General features: G+C 40.8%; 1 protein-coding gene across 1 annotated transcript in view; it reads left to right on the forward strand.

Annotated features, from left to right (window-relative positions):
- The window catches only part of SEC22C (SEC22 homolog C, vesicle trafficking protein), a 717,172-nt gene that overhangs the window by 316,479 nt on the left and 377,571 nt on the right, over nucleotides 1-23,122 (forward strand). Inside the window, exon 5 of the mRNA XM_044066059.1 lies at nucleotides 16,449-16,628. Within this exon, the coding sequence (XP_043921994.1) occupies nucleotides 16,449-16,628 (180 nt within the window). The remainder of the gene's footprint in view (nucleotides 1-16,448; nucleotides 16,629-23,122) is intronic.

Below are 23,122 nucleotides of genomic sequence, written 5' to 3' on the forward strand. Positions count from 1 at the left end.
CTCAATTATTTGTCTTTGCTCAGTCTGAAATTATTGTACCACACAGTACTCCCCTTGCTCCTTTGTCTTTACTTGGTGTGAGATTACTGTACTAAAGAGTACTCCCCTCGCTCCTTTGTCTTTACTCAGTCTGAGATTGCTGTACCACAGAATACTCCCCTCACTGGTTTATCTTTACTCAATCTGAGATTACTGAACCACAGGGTAGTCCCCTCACCTGTCTGTCTCTACTCAGTCTGAGAGTACAATACCAGAGAGTATTCCCCACACTCTGAGGTACCCCTTTTTTGAGTTAGTGTATTTAAGTAGCTAGGAGATGTGGGGTGAGGCAAGGCTGCTTGCACAGAAGTATTACAAAAGAGAACTGCAAGTTGTGATGTTCATTGCTCTTCTTGAGGATTATTGTTTTTTTCATAATTTCAGGACTCATAGTTACAGCTCTAGGGAGCCATGTCCTGTAGGTACTTCACCTGGATTGCGGGAGTGGGGGGAGATGCCTGAAGGTGTGCACTGCTTAAAATTCTTACTTCTTTGTTTGTGTACATGTGCTTTTTTGTCTTACTGTATTTGGGAGGTTGTCAGAACAAGTCAGTTGATAAATCGCTTTAAATGATTTTGCTGTCCTGCAGTCATCATGCCACTAAAAGCTTGTTATTGTGTTTTGTTGCATGTGTAGTTGCTCACCTGTCTGTATTGTTTTTCTACTAATTGAATAGTCATGTAATTTCAGAGCAAGAAATCTTTATGTCATTCATACTGTCCTGTAGTGAATGTCCAACATGGAATATATCAGATCCTAAGAATGTTTTATATTGCTAGATGTACATTTTTATGCTTCACATGGATGTGTGATGTTCAGAAGCATAAAAAGCCACTGTTATATCTGTTACAGGGGGCTGACTATGAGGTTTGTGCTTGTTTTGTTTTCTGTTACACTAATTTTTCTTGTTTAACTAAATAACTTGTACACCCGATTATTGTATGGGTTTGTATTTCTTCTTTGGTTGCTGGCCATCAGATAACTGTAGTCAGTCTGTTAAGGCTTTCAGGTCATTTATTTCTTTTTTTCAAAACAGGTTTATTGTTTTAACATACAAGAGAAATATCATAACAATTTTATACGAGTAATTAAAAATAGATATGATTATAACATTCAACAAAACAACTAAAGTATTTACAAAGACATCCACTACAATCAGATCAATTAATTAAACTAAAATACCATGCTATTGAAATTAGGATTTTTTTAACAAATTTTGTAAATTATCCCATACAATATAATAAGATGTTTTTCTAGTTGTTCTTGACCTAATTGTGTTTATTTCCATATGGCACATTATATTCATAACATTTTTTAAATTCATTGAACGAAGGAGGTGTATCTGAAATCCAATTTCTGGTTATTATTTTCCTAGCCACTGCTAGAATAGACCATAACAAGGGAAGCTTAACCTTTTTAACACTTTGAGGTACAGGTGTGTTGAATAATATAAGAGATTTAGAAATAATGACATTATCTGCAAAAAGAGCCTGCAAAAATTCATTAATTGACTTCCAGTATTCTTTCAATTTTATACAGTCATAAAACATATGAGCCCAGTCAGCATTAATTTCTACATTACATCTCTTACATAGACTATCTTTATTATTTATTTTATTCATCATCAAAGGTGTATAAAAAGATCTATGTAAAAATTTCCATGTATAAAGTCTCCAGACAATGGAAGACGTAGTTCTATAGGCAGATTCCAATATATATTGTTTATCTTGTTGATTTGGTGGGTCCCCATTAATAGAAGTGAAATAATTCCAGTATGTATCTACACTGTAAAAAGTTTCTTGTCTGATAATTTTATATATGTATGAAAGTTTACCTTTATCAGAAACTTTATGTTGTAAATTTAATATCAAGTAATCAATCAGTGTTGGAATAGATTCTTTAACTGTTATAAACATTAGATCTATTTTATTAATGAGATGTTGTCTAAAGGTCTGAACCTCTAACCAACAAGTTTCTCTTAGATCAAATTCTTGTTTTAAGAAATCTAGATTTTTAACTTTATTATCAGATATCAACTGATACCAGTACTTTAGATCATTATCTATAGCTAAATGAGTTCCTTCAGAAGTAGATGGCAAAAGCATACCCTGAGTATACATTATAGGGAATATAATAAAATTCCATTCCCTATACTTAGGGTGCATGAATATAAAGTTACGATAGCTAATAATAATATTTAATGGGTAACAAACCATATGTTTAGGTGTAATAGGTGAAGTACAAAATTCCTTTAGTAACGATAACATGGAGTTATTTACAATCATATTTTTATGTGTTAAGGAGATTTTCATGAAGTGCATACTAATTAGCTCCCAATAATCTTTCCATTTTGCGACATATGACTGATCTATTAATAAAGTAATAACTTTTACAACAGAAGAGATAGTATATAAATTAAAGTCTGGAAAAGAAATACCCCCTTGAGACCAGCTATTAGTATGTTTCTTTAATGCAATCCTAGGTCTATTAGGTGCCCATAGGAAATTTAACATTAGTGTATTCAGTTTCTTGGTAATTATTTTTGTAGGTGGAAGTGTTATTGATTGTATTAAGTATAAAATCTTGGGGAATATTATCATTTTAATAATTGTAAGTCTCTCCTCCATAGTAAAAAACATATTATTCCAGGTATTAAAAAGATTTTGTATATTAAGAAAACAAGTATTATAATTATTATATATAATAGATTTAATATCTTTAGATAGTATTATACCTAAATAAGTTATCTGACCTGAATTGGGTACATATTTAGTAAAATCACTAATGAGAATATTTTTCGTGTATATATAGGTAGTATTTTAGTTTTTCTTCATTGAATATTAAACCAGAAATACTTTTAAAATTCATCATTTTATCAAATAGAGACTGCATAGAAGAATTAGATCCTGCTGATGTAATTAGAACATCATCTGCAAAAAGTTGAATTTTGGATGTTGTATTTTCATCTATTTCAAAACCCTCTATGTCAGTACTGTTTCTGATCAAATTAGCCCAAGGCTCCATTACTAAAGTGAATAATAGTGGAGAAAGTGGACATCCTTGTTTTGTACATTTAAAAATGGGTATTTTTTGTGAAACATATGTTTCCTACCTTAATATAAGCCAATGTTCCTTTGTATAAATGCTCAATTAGATTTACAAATGCATCTGAGAAGTTTGTGCACTTCAGTAAGGTAAACAGATAGTCCCAACTTACTGAATCAAATGCTGAACTTATATCAAGACTAATAAGTGTTAAATCTTTCTTTTTCCTATTTGCAAAATCAATTAATGTTAAAGTTCTTCTTATATTATCAAAAGTATTTCTATTTACAATGAAGCCTGTCTGATCTATATCTATAATGCCGGGGATGATTGTCTTCAATGTATCAGCAAAAATACTCATAAACATTTTATAATCAACATTAAGTAATGAGATGGGCCGATATGAAGTACATCTAGTTGGATCTTTATTAGGTTTTAAAATTGGCGAAATAAATGTATATTGCCAAGATGGGGGGGTTATTAACTCAGTTTGGGCCAAAATAAAAACCTTATGTATTAATGAATATGTACTTTTAGAAAGGATTTTATATATCTCTGGTATAATACCATCATTACCCGGTGCTTTGTTCGATTTAAGCTTATTTATTTGTGTAATAACCTCTGTATATGAAATACTTTTGTCCAATAGTTTAATATGTTGTTTATTAAGCTTTTTATTCATGTTTGTGGTTATAAACTCCTTTATTTTATCTTTAGGTTCCATGTTAATGTTATTATGGTAAATTTTGTGACAGTGATTTCTAAATTCATCTAGTATTTTTGGTATACTAGAAACATTCTTCTTTTTCCTTAGAGAAAAGATTTCTTTGATATGGATTTGTTTATTCAACCTTTTTGTTTTATTTTTAAGTCTATGTAAGTATTTGGGGCTTATTGAATAAGACAAAAACTTGTATTTCTCTAAAGTTATTTTAACTTTATGAGTTAAAATTTCTTTGTATTTCTCATTTAGTTTGTTTATTTCTTCAATAACTTTCTTGTCCATAATATTTTCTTTTGTTATTATGTTTATAAGAGTCTAATTTACTTTGAATATCTAACAACTCCTTATCCCAAGATTTCCTTTTATTATTATACCATCTGATACTTTGTCCATATAGATATGATTTTAAGGCATCCCAAACATAGACAATGGAGACTTCAGGAGTATTATTTATGTCTAAAAATGTTTTACTTCTGAAAGTATATATTCTTTATAGTCTTTTAGTTGAGTTAAGTATGCTGGTATCCTTTTGATCTGAACATTATGAGTATTTTTATCATGAATTCAAAAACAATTGAATTATGATCAGATATAGGACATGAAATGATTTTGGAATTAATTAAATCTGTTACCATCTGGTTAGAAATAAAGACCCTATCTATTTTTGAATAAGTTTTGTATCTGTTAGAAAAAAAGGTGTATGGTAATGATTTTGAATCTATCTGATTATTAATATCATTCAAATGATAAGAATTAGCAAAATCATTTAAATGTTTTGCATTAGATGTAATTCTTCTTTTTCCTATAGTGGTAGTATCACTTTCATGTAGTATACAATTAAAGTCACCAGCTAAAATAATATCTCCTATAGAGAATGATATGATCTTATCAAGATGATGTTTCACTGTATTAATACCAATTCCAGGTATCCAATATACATTAATTAAAGTGTAAGTCTTCCCATTAATTTGTATTGTAACCATACAAAACATTCCTTTGTCATCCTGATAAGACTTAATGGTTTTAGGAATGGGCATACTTTTATTCCATAAAATAGCCACTCCTCTTTTTTTCTGAGTGTGCTCTGAACTAACCAATACTGTGTATTTGTTTGTGGCTAGTTTATCAATATCTTTTTTTCAAGAGATGTGTTTCTTTTAGGAAGACTAAGTTGGCCTTATGTAAATTAATGTATCTTATTAGGCTTGCCCTTTTACACGGATTATTCAATCCATTAATGTTTAAAGAAATTCCTTTTAAAGATGTCATTTGGCATTTTTAAAACTTAAGAATCTTATGATCAAAATAACAAATAACAACATAAGTAATGTTACATCTCCTCCTTTAGGTGTACCTTTAAATATAGCTGTATTTATTGAATCTCTAATGGGATTTTGTATAGGATTCAATTTTGTTTGTAGTGACAATGAGTGTACAAAATGTATTGTGGATGTCAAAACTATATACATATAACAATGAACAAGTGAAAATAATGTAAGGATTAAACCTTGCATCCAGCCTGGAATTAAAAACTCCAACTTAGAGTAGTATTTACCACTCAAGTTAACCCCCTACCCTAAGCAGCAGTACCTCAGCTACCACCTTATCAATTTAATACTGGCTATATTTAACTTAAATTAACAGCTTTCAATTCAATTATCTAGCAAGACAAGACTACACATTTGATAAAACAGCATCATATAAACTAAAATAAACTTTTTTTTTTTTTTTAAACTATTCATACTACTATATACATCTATGTAATATAATACACTTGTATTCAAATAGCATTCAAATAATCTTGATATTAGGAACCAAGAGGAGAGAGAGAAATAAAAGACGTGAAAGAGGGAGAGAGTGAAAGAAAGAAAGAGAGAGAGAGAGAAAAAAAAAAGGAAGGCATATTTACATATTAATTTATTCAAAGTATGTAAAAATAAGTTCTAACATTCATTTAAATCAAAAACTTTGGCTAATATGGTTCAGACATTACATATATTAAGATGCATCTATTTTCTGTCATGTAAATGCAGTCAACAGCTTCCAAAAAAAAAACTTGAATTGCTTGTATATGAGCATTTTACTCATACTCATTATTGTCAATAGAATAAAATATTATATTTATAGAAATTGTTATAAATCATACTGCATAGTTATGCAAATTCTCAGAAACACTTGCATTATTGTAAAAAAAGCCATCTGTATTTTGTATGTCTATACTACTGCTTTAAAATATATCACATGGCAATTTCTTCCAGAATAGAGTTATAAAGTTATTTATGCTTGTCAATCAGATGAATTAAATGAGTTATAATAATGTATATGTTTGGAACATAAGTTTTTAACACAGATTAGTATGCTGCAGTCAAGTAGATTTTCAAAAACACTTGAATAAATGTTTCATTTTCTATGCCTTCTAAAATAAGACATTTACTTACTACAAGAAACTGCATCATTTAAAATCATTATAACTGACATATTTTATGAATTATAACATAGATATTTAAGTAATTATATAAAATAACTCACATTTAAATGTTAAAGAGTTCATTTTCCTTCACATAGTCACATTTGCATCAGTTCTACTTCCTGGTAGAGTGTTCTTCCTGAATCTGTGATGTGTTAGTGTGATATCTGGGTCAAAGGTCATATTGACTGCTTCCAGCTTCTCTGTGAGAATTCTGAGAGTTGAAGCTTTTAAAACAACTCGAGAACACTGTTCATGAGGTAGCCCACATCCCAGATTGTCTCCCTTAACATTTTGGCGGGAAACTTGTTAAAAACTAGTGACAAACATTCATTTAGCAGTGTAAATGCATCTGAACATGACAAAACCTTTGCGATGTATTTTACAGGTTATTACAGCCTCTATGTAAGTGAAATTAAGCCCAAAGTTATTAATAAGTAATAAAACTCAATATTTTTGTCCCAACTCAATTTTTATGCAAATCTTATTATTTACTGTGTCTATATGATCAAAAGCATTTCTATATATTAATATGAAAAAAATAAAGAGAAAGAATAAAGAAAAGAAAAAGAGAGTAGAAAATAAAAGTGTAAAGCAGAAATAAAAAAAATGTAAGAGAAAGCTATAAGAAGTATATGCAATGGAATATTACTTACTGTTTATATTAATAGAGTTAAAAATAAAACATATTATTTACTATTATTTAGTTCTAATTATTATTAGTTAAAGCATGACAGATTATTTACAAACAAGCATAAGCAGTATAATCAAGAAAGTATAATTAGGAATAGCATTTGAAGAACATATAAACTTTTTACAAGGAATAAATATGTTATTATTCCATTTATCATATTTTCATTACTCTTCTCTCCCTGCCCTCCGCCACCCTTTAGCCACTACATAATCTAAATAGAATGTCATTGTTTAAACAAAGAAAAGGAGAAAAGAGAGAGAAAAAATGTATCAAATTACTGACCTTACTTCTCTTTTTCAGAAAGAGAAACAAATTGAATAATAGCTTGTTATTAGTTCCTCAGATATTTTGACTGGTTATGAAACAAAACATTTCTTTGCACACAGAGAATAACTTTGATTAAATCTTTTTCAGAATATTTGTGGCTTTCTGGAAATGCAGGAACTATATTTAAAAAGATTAATAATGAAGTAAAATGATGAGAGAAAAAAAAAAAAACATAGAACAAATCATTTGTTTTTTAGTCTCTTCTTCTTCTTCTCTGAAGTCTTCCACAAAGTTTCAGTTGCCAGTCTCTTTAATGAAGGACTAGCCCATTCCATTTCCTCTATTTTATCCAAAATCTTATTTTTTTTGATAAACAGTAAAGCAGAGTCTAAGTCATCAAAAATTTTAGGACCATCAGGAAGGAAGATTTTTAGCTTGGCAGGAAACAGAAGGTATGTTTTAAACTGAGCTTTTTTAAGCTCCCTTATCAGTGGCAGAAAAACTTTTCTTTTATCTATTACCAAGGAAGAATAGTCATTGTCAAAATGCACAGTTGTCTCATTAATCTTAACAGGAGCTTTAGCCCAAGCAGATTTAAGAACCATCTCTTTATCAAAAGATGATAGAAATCTAACTATAACTGATCTAGGATAGTTTTTGTTAGAGTTAGTATTAGCTATAGATCTATGTGCTGTTTCGATACCAAAAGAGAATGCTTCTGGTAAGTCTAAAGTTTTAGGGAGCCATGTTGTTAAAAAAGAAGTAATATTGTTACCTTCAATATTTTCTGGCAGTCCAAAAATCCTAATGTTATTGCGCCTAGATCTATTTTCCAGGTCATCCAGCTTTGATGTAAATGTGTATTTTGTTTCAGCAGAAACTCAATGTTGATTTCCTCTTCTTGGATTCTGTTTTCCATGTCATTCACAGCTTCTTCTATGCCTGTCATCTGGATCTTCTGTTGTTGCAGGTCTATATGTAACAAGTCTATTTGTTTTGTAGTTTTTTCTATGAAGATATCAATTTTAGTATCCATTTTATCCATCTTAGCAGTAAGTTGCTGGATTATAGTTATCAGAGACTGAAGTTCTTTCTTGATGCTGGAGTCTTGAGAATTTGTCTTACTGGAACTCATTTCAGACTGATAAACTGACAGGAAAATTTCCAAAGTGATTTCTGACAGGAATATTGTTAAAATTTCCTTTCTTTTTTAGATATAGTTCAAGAACTATATAAAACAAACATATTTAGAAAGAAAATTACTTCAAAAATTAATTTTTTAAGTAATTAATTCCTATCAGTGTAATGAAATTGGTGGAGCTGAAGAAATCTGCTGCTATCCTGTGTTCATCCTTGGCCACGCCCCCCCAGGTCATTTATTTCTGAGTGTTGCTGTAGAAGCCTAGGTATACCACATGACATGCTAGCCACAGTACTGCAACTGTTTTTAAACACCTTTATTAAATTATCACTTATTACATAGGCAAACATGCATTAACATAAAAGAAGACAAACCATATTTACATTTTCCTTTTTATACATTATGCATCACATATCTTTTCTTTCATTACAACTATCATTCCAAAATTACAGAGTTTCTCAATTCCTGCTTCCCTTTAAAACTCACTCCTCCTTCTGAATATTATTCTGCATGTATTGTTCCCACAGTTAACATTCATTTCCATGCAATATACTCCTTCCGTTTTTTAAAGATCCCACTTCCAGTTCTTCAGTACATCAAATACAGGTGGCGTAGACTTTGATTTCCATTTTCTACCAATTGTTTTTTTTACAGCTGACAGAATTAAACTCAGCAAGGGTTTACTGTATCTAGGCAATTCAGATCTTGTGTCCCAGCTCAAAAGAATGATTTCCTTAGTTACAGGGATTTGCTCACCCGATGTTTCTGACAGAGTACTCTGTATGTAATTTTTAAAATCTGCCACTTCATTACACTCCCAAAATATATGAACTGAAGTAGTTAACTTCATTTGATCAGCAACCTGTGGGTTACGGATCCGACATGGATCCGAGCCGGCAGCATACTAAGCAAAAAGATATGATCTCCAAGCTCCTCCCCCTTACCCATACTACACTGCAACCTCCTTCCAATCCCCAGATCTCGTTTGCCGCGGCTTTGCAAAGCACAGGATTCTTAGAGCTCCAGGCAAGTTTAGCAATTTTTTTCTTCAAACTTCGCTTTTGGTCTTCTTTACTTGGTGTGTGAGTGTATCTTAATACCTTTCTATGGGTTTTCATTCTACCTAGCCTTTATATCCCCCATTAACTTTGGTGGTTTCTCATCCCTTTGTAGGCCGCTTTTTTTTCCCTCTTTCAGGTGCATGTGTGTGGCTGTGTGTGCTTTTGAGTATGGCTGAAAGCCACAAAGTGACCTTTACTAAATGCTCTGAGTGTGGCCATAAGCTGTCGCCAGCAGATGGTCACACTCAGTGTGTGATTTGCTTGGGGGTTATGCAGCTTTCCTCGGGCTGCCAGATTTGTGCTGCCTTTAACCCTCGAGCCTTAAGGGATAGGAAGAAAAAGCTGATTCTGGCAGGTCTTCTACTTGCGGAATCAGCTTCTTCTCCTTCCCTCTCGGTAGCGACAGCCGTGGCTGCGGCTGCCCAGCCGACTAGCCCTCTTCCCCTGTCTGGGACTCACCCTCCCACCTTGTCTCAGGGAGAACGAGAGGCCAAGAAAGAAAAAAGAGAGAAGGGAGAGAGAGAGAGAGAAAAAGAGAGAGAGAGAGAAAGAAGCTGCAAGCGGCAGGCCGAATTGGACCACTCGGCCCCTCCCGCGAAGGTGGTCTCCTCCAAGAGTGTCCAAGTCTTCTTCCCCATGGCTCTATTCTCCACGTTTCTCCCCGGAGCCGGAGGAGGAGACCCGACCAGCCTCGAGGTCGTCGTCATGTCGGCCCTCCCGGCTGGCGTTGGTGGCTTCCTCCAGGTCTACTCGGAGCATTTCGGAGGCAGATATGGACTGGATGATGTGTCAGTTTTTGCATACTCAGCTGCAGATGGGAGTGCTACTGCCCCCCCCCCCCGAGGGGGAGTTCAGCTCCACTGTTCGCCCCGATAGCTCGTTCTCCGATCCACCACTGGATTTTGGAGTCTTCGGATCCGAGGAGTCCTGGAGCCAGGGAGTCGGCACCGATGGTTATTGCTACCTCTGCTTATCAGATCCGCTTTTGGATCCGAGCTCTTGGAGCCGAGAGCTGGGCGTCGGATCCGAGGGGGTGAGTGTGTCTTCGGCTTCTTTGCGGTCGGAGCACACCGTCCTCTCTGGTCAGATCTCTTCGGCTCCGGCACCGATCTCCTTGTCGGATCCAAGGGCCCCGGCCACCTGTCTTAGAGAGGCCAGTTCTCCTTTGGCGTTCAACGTGGTGGAGAGGGTTCTCTCTGGAGGATCGAGACCCCTCACTCTTTCCTCAGGGTCCGCCCCCGCTTCCTCGCAGCTCAGTTTGTCCTCCATCATCCAGTCCCCCCAGGGGCAGCCTGTGTCGTTGACGCCCCAGCCAGTTCCCTTGGAGGAACATGAATCTGTGGGTGAGCCCCCCTCGGACAGTCCCCCCGAGGAGGTCCCTCACAAACGCCTGTGCAAAAGGAGGCACTTGGACTCCCATGAGTCCCTCACCGAGGATACCAATTTGGAGGAAGGGGAGGTTCCCCCAAATCACCCCCTGACGATGTCTCCTTTTGAGATATTATGGAAATACACCACCAAAGGGGGGTGGTCCACCCAAAAACCCTCCTCAGACGAGTCGGTATTCCTGGAGGCGTTCGACACAGGCCTATCTACCTCTTGGGTGTTCCCCCCCCAGCCGACCCTCTAGTCGACCTGATTACCACCAGAGTGTAGAATTAGCCAGACACTGTAGAGCCGATACCTAGAAGGCCCAATAATGTTCTCAGTCCCCCTGCAGACAGAGCTTCGTGGAGCAAGGGTTCCCCGGTTGATGCCATGGTGGTGTCGGCGGCCACCAAAAAGGAACTATCCCAGGAAAGTTCTTCGGTCCATCCCCCTGACAAGGAGTCTCGGGCAATGAACCATATTGGAAAGCGGACTTTTGCTTCAGCTACCTTTTCTATAAGAGCGCTGAATTATTTGGCCCATGTAATCAGACTGCAGCGAGACCTGGTCAAGGAATAAGCTGAGTCTCCCCCAGAGTCCATGTCGGCCGAGGATAAACAGACTTTCTTGGCTCGTATGGCCACTCTTAAGTCAGTGTCCAATACTTCTATGTGGCTACTTTCTCATGCCATGGAAGGAGCCGCTAGAGCTAGCGGGTCCGGTATCACCTTAAGGCATCATGCCTGGCTTCAACTTTGCGATTTCTCAGAACCTTTCAAGGTGTCCTTCGCGAATGCACCCTTTGACGGGTCGACTCTCTTCGGGAAGACCGTCTGCGAGATGCTGGTCCAGAGCGAGAAAGATGGGAAAATGCTGTCAGCCATCGGAATATGCTTCTCTACCCCTCAAAGGTCCTTTTCTAGTAACCAGCGAGGGCAGAAGAAGATGTGGTTCTGGAAATCTCAGCAAGCCCGGAATGCTCAGGACTCCTCCTCCTCTAGATGCAGAGGGGGACAAGGTGGACGCCGGCCCAGAGGAAGTGGGGGATTGAAGAACTTCACGTCACGGGAACCTTTTTCCGACCGACCCACGCAACAGCCCTGAGGGGTTGCCTGACTGCTCCTCTTTGGAGGCAGTCGGGGGGGTGTTTTTCGAGGCACCTGGCTCAATGGTAGTCCATCACAACAGATTGCTGGGTGCTTCAGATAATATCCAGAGGCTATTCAATCCCCTTCATCAACAAGCCCCCTTACTCAAGATGCCTCCCAGATGTCCCACCCACTCAAAGGGAGGCCGCAGCTTTGGAAATAAAAAAGCTGTTAGAAAAATGAGCCATCCAGCATGTGCCCCTACATCAGTCCGGATCAGGCATCTACTCCAGGTTCTTTCTGGTACCAAAAAAGACGGGGGACTTAAGGCCAATTCTCAACCTGTCAACAATGAACATTTTCATTGCCAAAGAGAAATTCCGGATGGTCACGATTCAATCCATCCTGCCCCTCTTGCAGGAGGAGGACTGGATGTGCTCCATAGACCTCAAGGATGCGTACTACCATATTCTCATGGAAAGACGGTCCAGGAGGTTTCTCCACTTTCGGTTAGGAGCCAGTCATTACCAGTTCAGATTCCTACCCTTTGGTCTCACCACAGCCCCCAGGGTGTTCACCAAGGTCATGGCAGTTGTAGCGGCCCACCTGAGGCTCCAGGGCATACAGGTCTTCCCGTACCTAGATGACTGGCTCCTCACCGCCCCCACCAGGCATCTATTTTCTGTAGCCAGGGATTTCTTCCTCCTGATGTCACCCCGGTTGGGGATAACCATAAATGTCAAGAAGTCCTTCCTCCAGCCTGTCCAAGTATTAGACTTCATCGGGGCCAGGATAGATACCCTCCAGGCCAGGGCCTTCCTAACGTCAGACAGACTTCACAGCATGACTCTGCATGTGCTAGCCCTCTTTCAATCCCCTGCTCCCTCAGCAGAATTAGTCCTGAGAGCTTTGGGGTCCATGGTGGCAGCGATCAGTCTGATTCCTTATGCTCGTCTGCACATGAGGGTTCTACAGTGGACGTTGCAGGTCCAGTGGTCTATTCTACACCACCCCCTAGACTTCCCGATTACCCTCAGCAGGGTTTGCAGGAACTCCCTCATGTGGTGGCTTCAATCCCGAGCCCTTCGGGAAGGATGACCTTTTGTTATGTCACCACCCCAGGCCACAGTGACCATGGACACCTCCCACCTAGAGTGGGGGGGGGCATTGTGCGGGCCGGACGGTCCAAGGCACATGGACTCAGACCGAGAGCGTACTGCCTATAAATGTCCTGGAGATGAGGGCGGTCCTCTTGGCGTTGCAGGCCCTCCATGCCTTTCTTCCTCCTGGGACTATTGCGATCCAGTCAGACGATATGGCAGTGGTCTGGTATATCAGCAAACAAGGGGGAACCAGGTCTTACCCCCTTTGCTGAGAAGCCATGAGAGTTTGGGAATGGGCGATCTCCACCAACCGCTTCCTGTTAGCAACGCACTTTCCGGGTCGGTCCAACATACTGGCAGACAAATTGAGCAGAACTATCCTCTCTCCTTACGAGTGGTGTCTGAATCCTTGTGTAGCGAAACAGATCTTCCTTAAGTGGGGTCAGCCTTGCTGCGATCTCTTCGCATCGCCTTCCAATGCGAAGTGCAGCAAGTTTTTCGCTCTAATTCCCCCTTTGGGAGAAGCCCCCAGAGACACTCTAGTCCATGCTTGGCCGCCCGGTCTTCTTTATGCATATCCTCCACTTCCGCTTATGACAAAATTTCTGCAGAAAGCTCGCCGGTTGGGGAGCAAGATTATCCTCATAGCCCCATTCTGGCCCCGTCAAGTCTGGTTCCCTTGCCTGCAGTCTCATCTCATAGCTCCACTCTGGATTTTGGATCCCTTTCCGGATCTGATTTCTCATCCATTGGGAATGGCTCCTCTGAACCTGGACGGCCTCAAGCTCTCAGCTTGGCTGATCCAGTTCCCAGGACTCCCGGTATCTCTTCCCGAGTCAAGTCTATCCCGGTGACGGCACATAAACCCTCTACCAGGAAGATTTACAGTAGCAAATGGAAACGTTTTTCAATTTGGGCTTCACAAAAGAACTTGGATCCTTTTACCGCTCCTGTTTCGGCGGTACTGGAATTCTTGTCTCATATTTTTCAGCAAGGGACCAGCTCATCTACTGTGAAGGTTCAGCTGGCTGCCATTTTCCATTTTCATATTGGGGACAACTTTGGTTCCCTCACTGCTGCCAGAGTTTGTAAGACCTTTCTAAAAGGCACTTTTCTTTTGAGACCCCCTGTTAGAAATTCATCTCCGCCATGGGATCTGACCTTAGTTCTTCAGGTGTTAGTTGCGCCTCCATTTGAACCCACAGCTTCTGTTGATCTGAAGATCTTGTCATGGAAGACGGCTTCTTTTGTAGCAATTACTTCAACCAGGAGAGTGCTGGAGCTTCAAACCTCCATACCTTGTGTTTCATAAGGATAAGGTATCTCTCAGGACTAATCCCTCCTTTCTCCCAAAAGTTGCTTCCGAGACGAGCATTAATCAGTCCAGAGTAAAGGAGAATATAAACTTCATTTACTAGATGTTCACAAACAGTTACGTTTTTATTTGCACAGGACGGCTGTTTTTCGTAAATCTGATCAGCTTTTTGTCTCCTTTGCTAAGCCTTTTCTAGGGAAACCAGTTTCAAAGGTGACTCTCGCCAGGTGGATTTTGAGTTGTATCTTACAAGCATACAGAGAATCTGCATTACCAGAACCAGTGGGAGTTCATGCTCATTCTACGCGTTCTATGGCAACGTCTGCTGCATTCTGGTCTAGAGTTTCCCTGGATGACATTTGTTTGGTGGCTACCTCTCACACCTTTATCTCTCATTATAAACTGGATTTGGTGTTTAGGGGAAGGGCTGCCTTTGGCTCTGCAGTGCTCCGGAATATCCTTCCTTAAGGGCCTCCCATGATTCGGGTAGCTGGGGACTTTGTCCCACAGGTTGCTGATCAAATGAGGTTAACTACTTCAGATGAAGAAGTTATGTACTCACCATAACGTTCCATCTGAGTAGGTAAACTTCATTTGTCAGCAACCGTCCCTCCCTCCTTCCCCCTGACCTTCATGGTTACTTAGCTGAGCTCGAGGTTTGGACCTATGAGCCATACTTTGTCCTTGAGTCAGGTATCTCAGGTTGTTAGTTGTTTTGTTATAAGGTGCAAGGTGCAGGTGGCAAACATGATCTGAGGATTGGAAGGAGGTTGCAGTGTAGTATGAGTAAGGGGGAGGAGCTTGGAGCCTGGATCTTTTTGCTTGGTATGCTGCCGGCTCGGATCCGTGTCGGATCCGTAACCCACAGATTGCTGACAAATGAAGTTTACCTACTCAGATGGAACGTTATGGTGAGTACATAACTTCTTTTTCCCAGTTACCTCTTTCTTTCCCATCATACCTCTAGCATTTGCTGTCTACAAAAGGAAAAATCCTAGAAGTCTACTTGGGTTATAAAAATACGTATGCAAACACTTCCAAGCACAAATGCTAAACCTTCTGGATTTTGTTGCATAATAGTAAGCCATGTATATGTCCTCCCATTATACCCTTATAAATTGCTTTTCCAATGTCTCTTCACAACCTTTTCTAACCTCCTCTGATCTATTCTTATAGTTATAGTATTTTATATGCCGTTCTAATTATCCCTCTTTTGACATCAGCTTCTGTACTAGAGTCATCTAAAAACTCTGTCAGAACAGGTCTTTCAAGTAGAATTACCCTATCTTTTTCTCTTTGCTAATGTTCCGATATTAGTCCCTGATAGGGAAGTCCGTCTCTGGCCTGCAGTCCAAATATCATCTTGACATCACCGTTGTCTTTTCCTCTCTAGTTATTTACTCCCAATACCTTGGTACAGCAATGCAACGGTTAGCATTAAGGTTTTGCATCCGTTTATGGTAACTGTTATATTTTTTCAGCTTAAACTATACTTCTATTCTTCCAGATGCACACATTCTTGAAAAAAAATTCTTCACTTCTGTTGTTACATTTCTCTAGTTCTGATGCTGTGTAGCAACCAGATGTTTGGCAGAAGGCTTGTATACAACAGGTGCACTATGGTTGACATTTGGTCTGCATTAGTTTTTGATCTGAATTTGACTTGTTTACCACTTCATTCAAATTCCATTTATGTGGGCATTAGCATTTAAAGCTGAATACTCCATTTGCAGTTGAGGTGAACCGATTGAATCTGAGGCTGTTAATGCTTGCTTAACTCGTGTATTGCATCATGGTGTGCACCAGTGAGAGTTTAAGGACAACCCTAAGTGCAGGATATTCAGCAAAAAGTGCCAGGTTCCAACTGATGCAGTTGATAGACCTATGAAAGACGATCCTGTTATAGATCACCAGATGTGGTAAGAATGTATCTAAATCTGAACAAAGGTCTCCACTGAAGGAACATTTAAAGGTATTTTAATGTATTGTCCATTAGTTATTTCCCTTTGCATTTTGACTTCCTTTTCTCATTTATGCTAATTTGCAGAGTTTTTATTTAATTAAAAAAAAACACATTTTTTCTTTTATATTACTATATTGTGCTTCAGCATTAATACAGTTTCTTTTTCATCTAGATGATATCATTCAGGAAGTAAAGTGGCAGTTTAACAACTCAAGTTGTCCTTCAGTGTTGATCCCGGTGGTGGACGTTCAGGAAGACCTGAAAATTCGTCCACCTCGACTACTGAAGCGTGAGGATATTATGCTAGTGAATGGGGTTGTAAATGGACACCTGCAGTCAAATTCTGGGTCTGGTAAGTTGTCATTTTGTATAAGACATATGTTCAAGCATTGAATTGTCAGTGGAGTCAGAGGATACTCTTTAGACTTTAGTCCTCATCGTTGCCCGTACCTTTTGATAATTACACCTGTAACTCAAATGTATGTATTGCTTGCTATTGTATTTGGTCAATTCTCTGAAGTAAATTTAGATGGTTAGTCTGTTCCCTGAAGTAAATTTAGATGGTCATAGGATCATATGATTTACAAGGCAACTGAGCCACAAAGCCATTTCTGCCTTGCAAATAACCACCCAGAGGTCTTGCCTGTCACTTCAAAGAGGGGCAGGCCAGTCATAGCAGGGCTGAATTTGTCAACACCCAGCTGTTTGTCCAGCTCCTTTTTAAAGGCAGAGACAGTGTGTCACAACTTTGAGAGGGAGTCCATTCCAGAGAAGGGGTAGACATTGAGTGACAAATCTGTTTCTCATCTTAATCTTATTTATGTGTTCAGTAGATTTAGTCATTCTTCATATTGATCGCTTTTGCAGTAACGTAAGCTGTATGGGTTATATCTTGTTTTAGGATACAACAGCCGTCCATTGCATCTTCCATGAGCCCAAACCTTTAGCTCAAGCTGAGCTGACTAAAATTCGGGTTTAGGCATCAAGCCTTTCAGAGCTTTCCTTTCGCCAGAGAGACAAGTCCTCTGTGGTCTTTTGAGGATTGACTTTCAGCTTATTATGCTCCATTGCTGGGCATATAGCTGGCTGGGTTTCCTTTGGTGGAAAAAACTTCCACATATTTTTTTAATATTTAAACTTGCTTCGTTGCTTAGGAAAGCATATTTTGAGTTAGAAATGTGTGTTTTTATTGACTGTCATGTGACTTTACTGTACTTTTAAATGGGAACAGACTTTTGTTTCTGACAGTTTCAAAGTCAGTTTAAACATTCTAAAACCATTTTGTCTGTGAAAAAAACTACCTTTAAATTAAAATTTTGGGGCTGGTAAAGTGTATTGTATTGCTTGTTACTTGGAAAGTTGCTTTTTACTGCTTTTAAAATGTTTACCATCTTGTCCTCCTTAGTTTCCTTGGGAAAGAAACACCATTTTCGACTTGACCATGAAACAAGCTGCTGGTTCCATGTTCAGTCCTTCTTCCAGCCACAGAAATAAATAGTTAACCAAAACAGCCTTTGCCACTATAGCAAGCTAACAATTTGCCAGAGCTGCAGGTAGGTAATTCTGCTATAGTCAAAGCTGGTTCCTTAGACCACTCTCTTATTTTTTTTCCCCTGATCCTTCTAGTGTGGTCCATACAGCCACTATGGATTAGGGGTTAGCCATGTCATCCGTGACTGTTGGTGTCCCCTCAGTGGGAAAGAGAGAGCTACTCTTCCCTTTGTTGGTAAAAGGAGCAGGGAAGGTGCTCCTGCTTAGCCAGAATGTTGTGCCCACCCTTTGGGCAGCTATTGCTGCCAATCCTGTTTGTCCCAAATTCCCTTTAAAAAAAAAAAAACAAACCAAAAAAAAAACATAAAACTAAATAAATATCTTTTCCTGCTCAAATTTCACTGGACAGGATTAGTTTATTATGTCTGGCTCGGGTCTTGTACAGGCTATTGACCCTTCTTTTCAAGTTGATTCTGTTAAGAGAAAAAAATGATTCCTCTTTTCCTGAAGAGATTAAAGAAATTGAATTTGGAGAGGATTGTGATGGTACAGGGTTTTCTCTTCATATTTTTGATTCAGACTCCAATGAGATCATGTTATCTGAATCTCTCTGTCAAGGTTTCTCTTTCTGCAAGACTATTTCAGGAATGTGCCAGTGTTTTTAGTGGGAGAAAACAATAAAGTTTCTCAGTCCCTCAGGAAATACTCTGAACTTTTACAACTGGAATTCCCAGAACCTCCTCCCGTCTCCATCCCCCCAGAGCTCATCTGCATTAGAGAATGTATTTGTAACAACCTGTGGTTCTCCTGGCAGACACCCTGTAGCACCTAAGAAACCAAATAGAATGAAAGACTGAGGGACTTTGCACAAATTTTAATCCACTCATCCCAGACCTGACCTAGCAACTGCAACTTTAGATTATCCAGCAGTTTCCAAACATTTTGTTAATTCTAATTCTTCCCTTTCTGATGAGGATGGCTAAACAAGTGACAAGTTTAGGGGAAAAGTATATGTTTCTGCAACTTTTAGTTTTTTAGAATTTTGAATTGTCAGGCTCATATGTTAAAGTTTGTAAGGAATGTTTCATCTATAGTTCCTTCATGTGAGGGAAAACTCTTGATGTGAGAGTGTTCAATCTCGCCTTTGTTCTTACACATGGGTTCGGAGCCGATCCTTGGCTCCGTGCCGGCCGACTGCAAGCTCTGCATCGAGAAGAAGCTCGAGGACATCTAATACCCACAATCCCCCTCTGCCTTTACCTCAGATCTAGTTTGCCGCTGCTGCATACGCATCGCTGGGGACTAGCTCGAGGCTTTTACAGATAAGAATTTATCTTTCTGTTTAAACTTTTTCAAAAAATTACTTTAAATTTAGTCAATGAAAAGTTAGAGTAGGTGTGTGAGTGGACTTAGATATCTCGGTTCCTTAGATTAGTTACTTAGTTTAACTAAAGGGTACAGAGTTTTTCGGGGCCTACCACCCCTACTTGAATAACTTTGACTAAGTATTTGTTGTAGTCTGCTTTATTACAGGAATTGACACTTATTACCGGATTTGACTGTTTTTCATTGGAAGTGACTTTTACTTACTGGACTGTCTTTCTTTATTGTTATTATGTCAGAAAAATTAAAATCTGGCTTCAAACGTTGTCAGTGTGGCCAAAAGATGTCGGTCACAGACAACCACAGTTCCTGTGTCTACTGTCTTGGCCCTCTCCACTTACAAGAGGACTGCTCTATTTGTCACTCTTTTAGTGGGAGGGTCATGACAGATAGGCGCAGGAAACTGATGGACAGAGGATTGCTGAAACCCTCTTTCCAGGAGGCTCTGGATGCTTCAGACCAGGCATCCAAGTCTTCGAAGGGGTCGAAGGCGTCGGAGCCAAAGTCATCGGCTCCGAGCTCTTCGGGTCTAGTTAGATCACCGGTTCCACAGACTTCGGGCCGAGTGTTCAACTGTTGGCAGTTTCCGAGCCTCGAGTCTTGGAACCGGTGACGGAGCTCCCTCCACCGACTCTGCTGAGGTCGGCTCCGTCTTCGATCCCTTCGACTCGTTCTTCTAGACCCCTTTCCGACACCGATGTGGACCGTGTGGTGCAGAAACTGATGGAGCATACGGCCCTATCCAAGCTTATCTCGGTCTCCTCTCAGTTGATGTCGAGACTTGAAGGCCTACCACTATCTCCACCTGTTCCTCCTCCGAGACCTGTCCAATCTTCGGAGCCGGAAGAAGCTGACCTGATGATTGTGGAGCCCTCGGTGCCAGAACCGTCTTTTTCTCGGTCGGCACCGTTCACCTCGACTCCATCCGATCCGTACCGGAGTCTCGGGCGAAGATCCGTCCTTGGTTCCGGGACCGAGAGTCGGACCGATGTTTCGTTCCGGCGCTCCTCTCGGGGCCTCGGCATGGATCGATTCGGTTCCGTCCTCGGGGTCGGTGCCTTCGGCTCCTGTTTCGGGGATTCTTCCCATTTCTTCGGGACCGGGAGATACCTCGACTCGGGACCCGGGGGCCTTCGACCTCATGAGGAAGGTGTTGTCTACCCAGACAACCACATCAGCAGGTACAGCTTCTCCTCCCCACAAAGGACCGTTATCTTCCTCTGCACCCACGGCCACGTCCAAGCGTCGGGCACCAGTGTCTCAGCCACCCCTGGAGGGTGCCCCCTCTTCCTCGGAGGCTTCTTCGGATGCTCCCCACGAAGAAGTTCCTAGGAAAAGACTGTGTAAGAAGGAGACACTTGGATTCTCCACAAGAATCCTTGACATCTGATACTGACTTAGATGAGTCAGAAGGGTCCCCTAAGTCACCTTCAGAGGATGTCTCTTTCTGACATCTTGGAGATCCTTAAACAGAGAGGTGACTGGCAAGCCCTCCCCCCTTCTGAGGATGAGTCAGTTTTGCTGAAGGCATTTGGTGCCCGTCCTTCCTCCTCCTGGGTCACTCCGCCCTTTGATGAGTTAATGGAATTGATTGCTCGAAGGGCGTGGGAGACTCCTGACATGGTGGAACCAGTCCCTAGGAAGCCAAATAAGTACATCACGGCACCACAGGACAAAGCTTACCTCACCAAAGGAGTTCCAGTAGACGCCATGGTGGTGGCAGCGGCCACGAAAAGGAGATGTCGGAGTCTTCCTCATCTGTCCATCCGCCTAACAAAGATTCTAGGACCATGGACAGATACGGGAAGCGCATTTTCAGTTCAGCGGCTTTCTCTATGCGTTCCCTGAACTATTTGACTCATTTTACACATTTACAGAGGGATCTAGTCAAAGAGTTGGGAGATACCCTCCAGGGTGCTACAGATGCCGCTGTCTCAGAGAAAGTTACAGCGCATCTCAACACCCTTACGTCCATTGTGAACTTCGTCCATGAGGCTGATATCCTATGCAGCGAAGGATCGAGTAGGGCAGCGGCTTCAGCGATTGCTCTTCGTAGACAATCCTGGATGCGCTTATGTTCATTTGCGGAAGCCTTCAAGTCTTCCTTTACTAACGCCCCATTTGACGGAGCCACTTTTGGCCCTAAAGTAAAGGAGACCCTTACCCGGTGTGAACAGGAGGGAAAGACTCTGTCTGCTGTCGGAGTCCGTTTTCCACCCTTCCAGACCGTACCCCAAAGGGCAACGTGGTGGGAAAATGTGGTTTCGAAAACCCCAAGGATCTTTCCCAAACACACAGGGTGATGCCCCTCTAGAGGCAGAGGGGGCAGAGGTGGAAGACGCCGCTCTGGCGGCAGAGGGGGTCCGCAAAACCAAGGTGACAGGGATAACCTCCCTGGCAAACCTTTTCAGCACTCCTGAGAGGAGGTCCGACTGTCCTGCTCTGGAGGCAGTCGGGGGTCGCTTAGCTTTATACCCTCAGGCCTGGCTAAATCTTTCCTCAGACAATTGGGTAAAAAGCGTTGTTACCAGAGGTTACAAAATCCCATTTCTATCCACCCCATTCCAAAAAGAAAGCTCCCAGATGTACCACCCCATCTGCAAGAGCCAGCAGCTACAGAAATTTCAAAGCTGCTAGAAAAAAGAGTCATCCAACCAGTCCCAGCGGACCAAATAGGATTCGGAACTTACTCAAGGTTCTTTTTAGTTCCAAAGAAAACAGGGGACTGGAGGCCAATTCTGGACCTAAGCCATCTCAACACCTTTGTCAAGAAGGAAAAGTTCCGAATGGTCACGCTTCAATCGATCCTTCCATTCTTACAGAAGGACGACTGGATGTGCTCAATAGATCTGAAGGACGCATACTACCACATCAAAATGGCCAGGGCGTCCAGGGATCATTTGCGCTTCCGGCTAGGAGCCAGTCACTATCAGTTTCAAGCCCTGCCCTTTGGCCTGACCACAGCCCCAGGGTCTTCACCAAATGCATGGCAGTGGTAGCGTCTCATCTGAGGCGCCTAGGATTCCAGGTGTTTCCGTATCTGGACGACTGGCTCCTGTCTGCCACCACCAGGCGTCAACTGATACAAGCCAGGGATTACACCCTACAACTTTGTACACACCTTGGCATTTCAGTAAATTTCGAAAAATCGTTGCTACAGCCATCACAGCATATCTTATTCATAGGAGCGGAATTAGATACGCGTCAGTTAGTTCTAAAACTTTCTACAGAAAGGATAGTAGCACTTCAATTCAACATTTCCCTTCTTCTGTCGTCCAGAAAATCCCCAGCAAAAATTATTCTGAAAGTTTTGGGTCTCATGGCAGCTTCTCTCATTGCGATACCATTGGGAAGACTGCACATGAGAGTGCTACAATGGCTTCTATTTGCACAATGGTCATTCCAACAACTTCCACTGACTCACGAAATATTGATAACGAAAACATGCAAATCACACCTAAGGTGGTGGTTACAGACTTGCAACCTATCCGGCGGAAGACCATTTGTGCTACCCACACCGTCAGCGACGATAACCACGGACGCTTCCCTGATAGGGTGGGGGGGCATCTTTCAGGGACAGACAGTCCAAGGCGAATGGACCAATCTGGAGTACAATCTGCACATCAATGTTCTGGAGTTGAGGGCAGTGTTTTTGGCGTTGCAACACTTTGCTCCCCTTCTTCCTCCAGGGACCATTGCAGTTCAGACAGACAACATGTCCGTAGTCTGGTACATAAACAAGCAAGGGGAACCAGGTCTTACCAACTATGCAGAGAGGCCATGAGAATTTGGCAATGGGCAGAGTCCACCGGTCGCTTTCTGATCAACGCACATCCCGGGGTCATCCAACGTCATAGCCGACAGGCTGAGCAGGGCAATACTATTGCCTCACGAGTGGTCCCTCAAACAGTCAGTTGCGAGAAGGATTTTTCGCAAATGGGGCCAGCCTACCTGCGATCTGTTTGCGTCTCC

This window comes from Protopterus annectens, chromosome 3.part0 (assembly GCF_019279795.1).
Source record: "Protopterus annectens isolate FY-2018-M chromosome 3.part0, PAN1.0, whole genome shotgun sequence".
Classification (NCBI taxonomy): Eukaryota; Metazoa; Chordata; order Ceratodontiformes; family Protopteridae; genus Protopterus; species Protopterus annectens.